This window comes from Triticum aestivum, chromosome 3A (genome assembly GCF_018294505.1).
Source record: "Triticum aestivum cultivar Chinese Spring chromosome 3A, IWGSC CS RefSeq v2.1, whole genome shotgun sequence".
Taxonomy (NCBI): Eukaryota; Viridiplantae; Streptophyta; class Magnoliopsida; order Poales; family Poaceae; genus Triticum; species Triticum aestivum.
The window spans coordinates 753,916,165-753,923,968 of NC_057800.1; the positions used below are offsets into that span (position 1 = coordinate 753,916,165).

Genomic DNA, 7,804 nt, shown 5'->3' on the forward strand with positions numbered 1-7,804 from the left:
GCAACTAGATTAAAAATATCCTCCACACGGGCAAGACTGCCATCCTCATAAATGGCATTCCAGGCCATTGGATACCATGCAAGAATGGACCGCGACAGGGTGACCCGGCCTCCCCCTACCTTTTCCTAATCATCGCCGATCTGCTGCAGCAGCTCATATTCCAGAACCCCGACCCCGCTCTCCACCACCCCATCTTTTCTCACATGCCCCCTATTGTTCTCCAATACACCGACGATACGCTGATCATCGCAGCCGCCTCTCCCTCCGCCACTGCAACACTCAAAACAATCCTACAGAACATTGCACAAGCGACTGGTCTCACTATCAACTTCTCCAAAACCACCCTGGCAACCTTGCACACAGATGAAACTTTAGCTGCCACCGCTGCTCTTGCCATGGACTGCACACGCGCCCCTCTCCCGCAAACCTACCTTGGACTCCCCCTCGACCCAACCAAGCCCCCCTCCAATGCCTTCGCTCCTTTGATAGAACGATCTCGCAAATTACTATCTGGCTGGCGTGCCAAGCTTCTAGACAGAGGTGATCGGCTTATTCTCATCTCTGCGGTCCTCGACTCCCTCCTTACCTACTTTATGTCTGTCTTTCGTATACCCAAGAAAACCCTCAAAATCATTGACTCTCTGAGACGGTCATTTTTTTGGGCCGGAGAAGATGCCTGCTCGGGTGCTCAATGCCTGATTGCGTGGAAAATGTTTGTACACCAAAAAAATCGGTGGTTTAGGGCTCAAAACCAGCATGTTCCAAATAATTGCCTTCTAATGAAGTTTGCTGCCCAAGCCCTCTCCTTTGCCCAGTCTCCCTGGCTAGATTGGCTAGATCTCCAACACCCCAACGCCTTAGTCTCCTCGGCACCCCAAACCTCATTCTTGTGCCGCATAATATCTCAACAAATCCCAACCCTACACTCAATTTCCTTTGTGCTAACAAATAGTGGAACACACACCTATTTCTGGTTGGATACCTGGCTCACCCCAAAACCCTTAGCTACCACTTTCATGCACCTCTTCTCACACTCAACTCTACAGCTGGTAAAAGTGGCCAACATCTTGCATTTCGGTATTGAGGCTAACCTCCGTAATCGTCTCTCACTTACTGCAGAAATAGAGCTTGTCTCGCTTTTGGCTGTTTTGTAGGACTTCGCGCCTTCGACAGAGGAAGATCAACTGTTCCTACTTCAGGGTCATGACTTCTCCACCAAGGAGGCATACGGCACCCTCATGACCAGGCCAGACATGGATCTCCTTGCCCCCCTCATTTGGGGCTCCAACGTTCCTCGCAAGATAAAGATTTTTGCTTGCCTTCTCTTCAAAGACCGCCTCAACACTAGTGAGAATCTAGCACACAAGCATATAATCTCCTCCGATTTATGCCCACGCTGTGCTACGTTACCTGAAGACTCCATTCATCTCTTCATCACATGTCCTCTCGCCAACAGGATATGGCAATGTGTAGGTTTCCTGCCCTCGACCGGTGACCTAAACGAGCTCTGGGACACTCCGCTGCCTCAACACCTCCCCAAGAATGTCTGGCCCTTCGTGCTCCTCGCACTACTCTTGAAGATTTGGGCAGCACGAAATGACATGCTCTTTAGGAATATTGATCAATGCTCTGTAATAACCCTTAGAAACCTTGTCTCGGACTTAGACCTTTGGTCACACTGCCTTATTAATACGGGTGACAAGGAGGGAGTCTTCTCGTGGCGTTCCTACCTCTCTGAACGTTGCACCGTGCCTCTGTAATCTGTACCTGCTGTTTTCAGCCGTTTGAGCAATATATTCAGGTGGCGGAACTCCCCCCCCTGGTGATTCTCAAAAAAAACCCGGGAGCATCTTTTGAATCGATGGACATTTTATTAATTTGGTAATACTTTTGAAATTCATCAACATTTTTTGTTAGATGAACATTTTTTAATGCATGAACTTTTCAAAATAAATGAATGTTTTGAATTAGCAAACATGGTTCGAGTCAACGAAAGTTTTTCACAATTCATAATAAATTTTATTTTTATGATTTTTTTTAAAAAATTCAGCAAAGTTTCTATAATGTGCAAAAAAATTGAATTTGTGAACATTTTTGTTGAAATTCATGAACATTCTAGAAACCATCTGCCTTGAGGTAGCATGTTGATGTCGAGCTGTCTTGTCTATGAAAATGAAGGAGCCAAGAGCTGTCTTGTCTTGCAGAGCGTGCACTATCATATGAGAGAATCTCTCCAAAATCGCCTACTTCTATCATGAGTATCTGCCCCGTGCATTTGCACTTATGCTCGGGCGAGTAATTGTCGCCAACACAGAAATAGAGGCCGTTGGCTCGTCTGAATTCCTTGAGCTGTCGTTCCTCGGCCTACTCGTTGTTGCCGGGCCGAGGAAGGGCGGCGGCGTGTGCCTGAATGGGTGCTGGTGGAGAAGGCGGTGGCCGGCCCACGGGAACAATGTGGTGGCACGGTGTCTTTGTTTCTAGTTCCTCTTCCTGAATTCGAGCAAACACCACATCTCGAGTGATACTGGTAGGAGCTTGTAAGCGGACTCCCAGTCATAATTTGTCCCTTAGTCCAAGCATAAACCGGGAGTTGAAGAACTGCGGTGCTCAGGGTTGGGTCCAAGGACAACCGATGGTACATCAGAGGTATCGAATTGCTGACGATAGTCTTGCACAGTCCCTGTCTGACGCAACTGAACCAACTAATGCATCTGCACTTCAAATTCCTCCGGTCCAAATTCTTCTTCAACAACTGCTCTGAATGTTGGCCATGTCTGCCTGGGTGGGTCGGATGAAACGACTGCAGGCACATCGTGGCCAGTCCATCCATGTACAGAGCGGCACTAAGAAGTGCACCGATTAAGCCAGATGCGCTAGGTGTCGCTGTCGAAACGCCGAAAATCATGCGTAAGCGGTTTTGTGTGGTGATCCGTGCCGTGAGCATGGTTTAACGTCGTGGGCTAGCGCTGAATAAGTAGAAGCGGTGGCCCGTGGTTGTCCGGCTGTGCAAACGACAGCTGCTTCCCGCCATTTGTGCAGAGGGGCAGCGGCGTGGGGCGGGCCGGCAGAGGGGGCGACGGTGGTGGTGCATGCACGGAGGAGCCCACGTGACTTGTGGCCCTCGTTCACATCTGCCTGTGTGAGATCGATCTGCTTCGAGAGATGCTTGAGCTCATTGGAGACCTGGTCGTTGTAGGCGACCTGTGGTTGGTGGTGCTCGTCGGCAGTCTTCTGATTCACGTCGAGGCGGCAGATGACGGTCTCAAGCATGCTCTGAAGCTTGTCCGTGGTCTCCGACATGGCGTCGAGAACACGGCGTGTCTGTGCTGAGGGCTTAGATGGCAGTGCCCTGGTCTTGCTCCAAATCGACTGAATCCCGGGCAGTATTTCGAGCAAGCTCGCCGGAGCAGCTCACGCATGACCCTGTGGAATTTACCGGTCGATCGAGAGGGTAAGAGATCGTTGGCAGCAGCGAGGTGGTGAATTTTTTTCAAAGGCTCTGATTACCAGATTGTAGCACCCTGGGAATCGCGATCGAGAATTAGAAGAAATGAAGAGAATGGAGTAGGTGAGGAGGAGCTTTGGCAAAGGTGTAAGCAGATCGTTCTAAAGTCTAAACACTCGCTGCTTTCTGGTTCGGTGAGACGTATACATAGTAGCTGCCACGGTGGGCCACCTTACATTGCCTCCAGCCCACGCACACGGACATGACCTCGGCCCAACACGCACACAGGGTTGCAGGTTCAGTTAACGACCCTTTGGTCGATCTGGTTTGCACGGAGACAAGCAATACACGAAGGGATCTTCCAATCTCCAGGGCGGTCCACCGAACAGAGCCACCCCCCGCGTCGTCTCTGTGAGGCGACTCGGGCGGGCACCCCGCCGGCCGCCGCCACAGAATCTCCACCAGCCACCGCCCCCCTCGCCGCCGCCGGCAAAACGACGTCGGGCAAAGCCTATAGGCAACAGATGAATACAATTCAGGTGGGGAGAATTTCTTCTCCCCCCCGGTGACATTCAAAAAAAAAATCTCCAGGGCAAACTTCGTCTTTTGTTGATCACTACATATCAGAGTTGGATCAGGTTCCCAAACCTGTGGTGCGTCAGCAAGAGGGATCGGGGGTCCAACAGAATCCGACCCAGCGGTGGTTGGCCCCGGCGGAGGGTGAAGTGAAGATCAATGTAGATGGAGCTATGGCGCGCAATTTCCGTGGTGGTGCTGTAGCAGCAGTGTGTCGTGGTCACATGGGGATGTATCTTGGATCCTCGGCTATGCTTTACCGAGGGGTAATTGACCCAACCATGCTGGAAACATAGGCATGCAGGGAAGCGATGGCACTGACGGATGATTTACTAGTGCAGAGATTAAAAGTGGCGTCCGACTGCCTGGGAGTGGTGAACGATATAAACAAGGGAGGTTCTCATGCGGCAGTAGTACATGAAATAATGAACCATAGTGGTAGTTTTGCTTTTTGTTCTTTTGTTCATGAGCCACGGTATCATAATTTTGAGGCTCACAATCTCGCCAAGTTTGCTTGTAATCTAAGTTTAGGTAGACATGTGTGGCTGGGCAATCCCAATGATCCACGACGTGTACCTATGAACATCCTTGATTAATAAAGTGGCGAGTTTCTTAAAAAAAAGAAGTTAACTGCACAACTGAACTGCACTTGTTCAGTTCGCGCAGATGCAGTCGGAGCGTCAGTGTTAGCATCCGCAGGCAGTAGGCGCGACAAGCAGCGGCTCCAGTTGCCGGCGGCAAGCAGCAGCAGCCAGCAGGAGCGTGCACTGGGGCGGGGCCGGCGCCCAGCAGGACTGCAGTCCGCGTGTGGGCGGCGCCGCGGCGTGAAGGCTGCGCTTTAGGCCGGCAGCCAACAGTAGCGACTAGCGATATCCGGCATTCGGACGAAGATGGATAGGAGGAGAAAAAGGCTCCCAAATATGAACGGGAGAGGTATGTTTCTGAATTTTAGTGTCATTTTCAGAGAATGAAATAGCAATCTACAATGCGGTTGGGGACATTTGAGTCCATCTGGACTTGGGGAATCAGGACCTCGGGATGGGTTGCAGATTTGACAAGATATTTTTAGGCTGTTGGTAGTGGCAGTAGCTTCAATCCAAGTACCCATGAAAGTCGCAATGCTAGAACACATTCTGTTCATAGATTAAGTGAATTCTGTGGAAACGGAGAATGCAAATTCGACACATGGCTTCATGGTGTGTTACATTGAGCGTGGGATATTCAAAAGTTTTGATTTTGGTAAAATAAAAAAAATTCAAAAGGACATGGCACTGCCATTGCCTGGTTCTTCTAGGCGCCATTAAAGCTTCATTATTAATGGATATGTTTTAGATTGTTTTTTCTATTTAGACAAACATGTTTACATTTTCTTTGTATCTGGTTATTCTATTTAGGATCATTTAAAAATATTAGTGTACAGTGGTGTGTGTTATCTGTGTTGGTTTTGCATCAAAAGAAATTATGCTTCATAGTTCGCCCCACCTTAATTTTTTACCGTCCTCCACCACTGGATACAATATATAACAATCTATGTACGCACCTTGAATGGGAACATAAAGATAAACAGATGACATTACAATAAACAGACAAGCGCAAGATCAAACAGTGACAAACGCAAGCACATGGATAGTTTGAGTCCATCTGGACTTCGGGATCAGAACTTGATGATGAAGTCATAGATATGGTCGCTGACGTCCTGGGCCCTCTCCTGCTGGATAAAGTGGCCGGCGCCGGGGATGTCGACCACCTCATCAAGCAGTGGAACATCCTCCTTAAAACCACCGCCGTGGATGTATTCCTGGATCCCCTCAAAGTTGTATGTGATGTTTCCGCCCCCCACGATGTACTTGGTCGGCACCTGCACTTTGGCGTCCGCCCACGGCGCCGCCAGCTCGCGGTTCTTGTCTAAGTTTCGGTAGTAGTTGATGGCACCAGTGAAGCCAGTCTTTTCGAAGGAGGTGACAAAGTAGTCAATGTCGGCCTCGGTGAGCCAAGGCGGAAGTGGAGATGTCGGGAACTTGTTGTCATCCATCTCCTCATCACAGAACACGCCATGGCTAAAGCAATGGCACAACAACTGCCTCATGAGGCGCTTGGCGTGCGCCGGTGGGAACTGCTTCTCCGCGACTGCTGGCTCCTGTAAGTGAACCATATGCATATATACGTTGTGTAATGTTTTTTTTTTTGCAATAGTTTGTTGTGGGCATCTGATAATGCAGATACCAGTTGAATGTTCCGGACAAATGCATGCTAGTGGCTTGCCTGGAAGCAGCACATGTAGTAGTTGGAGCCGTATGCGCGGTTGAAGTACTCTATGGGATTTACGAAGTCGGGGCCGGTGCGAATCATGATGTGGCGCATGAAGGCGACACTAGTGTTGACGAGTGCCGTCACACGCTCCGGACGGAACATGCACATGTACCATGCGATGAGTGCGCCCCAGTCGTGCCCCACCAAAAACACCTTCATTCAACCATGGTGCGTATGTTATGAGGTCAAAATTACATCAGTTAGAACATTCATATATGCAGCAGACGGCTTATGGATTATATCGCGCAACAAATCTGCATTGATATTAACCAAAAATCTAGAAAAGTTTGGTTTTGCCCAACAATAAAACAAAAGGCTGATGAATTCACTTGGAAAAGCGAGAATACATTTTCAAATTCTAACAATTAAACAAAATATGTTCTATGAGATGCCATAATTTATTTTGGATCTTAATCAGTGTAAGCATCTGATTTGCAGGTGTATACCTGTCCGCGTGTGGTGGGCGTGTGTTGTATGTGTGTGTGTGCTCATGTGCTTCTCTGGATAATCCAAAAACAGACTATATTATTTGGTTACGAAATAAGCTTAATTGTACCTTTGCTATCCCTAAGGTGTTGAGGAGGGCAACAAGGTCACCAACAATGTGAAAGGAGGTGTAAGAGGCCACATCGGGTGGCGCAGTGGTGCCACCATAGCCACGGAGGTCAGGCGCGACGCAATGGTAACCACGAATCGCCAAGTGCTCCATCTGATGGCGCCACGAGTACCACAGCTCCGGGAAGCCATGCAGGAACAACACCGCCCCCTTGGCGTCCACCTCAGGACCGGCTTCCGCCACATGCATCGAGATGCCGTTCACCTCCACTGTCTGGCGTCTGATCACCACACCCTCCATGGTCACCCAAAACTCCCTCCCTCCTCTCTCTCTCTCTCTCTCTGTCTGGTGTATGTGTCTTTACTGTGTGTTGTGCATTGCAACTTGAGCTGGTGGGAGGTGCTATTTATAGACAAAACTTACTAGACCTGGCACTGTTTTCATGTTAGGCTCCGCTTGGTATCGATGTATTTTTATACACCTGTATTTATTTTACAGCTATATAACACCGGCCACGCCTGATTTTTGCCTGGAAATGAAAACGACGGATGGAGGTCCGTATATATTACACGTGTATGACGCCGTGAAAAGCCAATCCAATCAGCGCCTTAGTGGTTTTTAGTTTCGTGCGATGGTGGCTGCGTTGTGGTTTGAGCACATGAATGCAATCACTCAACAATATTCCCACAGCTGGCCTGCGTTGTCCACACTAGTCCTGCTCCCTGGGTTCGCCTGCGGACGGTCGGATAAATAACGCAGTTGGGAAGAAAGAAATAACGCAGGAGGACACACCTCTACGATAAATGGGCGTTCTTTACTTGATTCATAATGTCGCATCAAGCAGATACGAACATAAGAGTATATACCCGGTCTCTGAACAATTAGGATGCACACAGCCAAAAAAAGAAAAAAAAAGG

At 49.0% G+C, this 7,804-nt stretch overlaps 1 protein-coding gene across 1 annotated transcript; it reads right to left on the minus strand.

Moving 5' to 3' along the window:
- Positions 1-5,493: 5,493 nt before the first annotated feature.
- Positions 5,494-7,246, minus strand: LOC123059736 (epoxide hydrolase A). The gene is made up of 3 exons (XM_044482220.1): positions 6,888-7,246; positions 6,284-6,484; positions 5,494-6,158 (listed from the first exon to the last, which is right to left on the minus strand). The coding sequence occupies exons 1-3, from the start codon at positions 7,185-7,187 to the stop codon at positions 5,676-5,678; spliced, it is 984 nt and encodes a 327-aa protein (XP_044338155.1). The 5' UTR covers positions 7,188-7,246; the 3' UTR covers positions 5,494-5,675.
- Between the last annotated feature and the right edge of the window lie 558 nt (positions 7,247-7,804).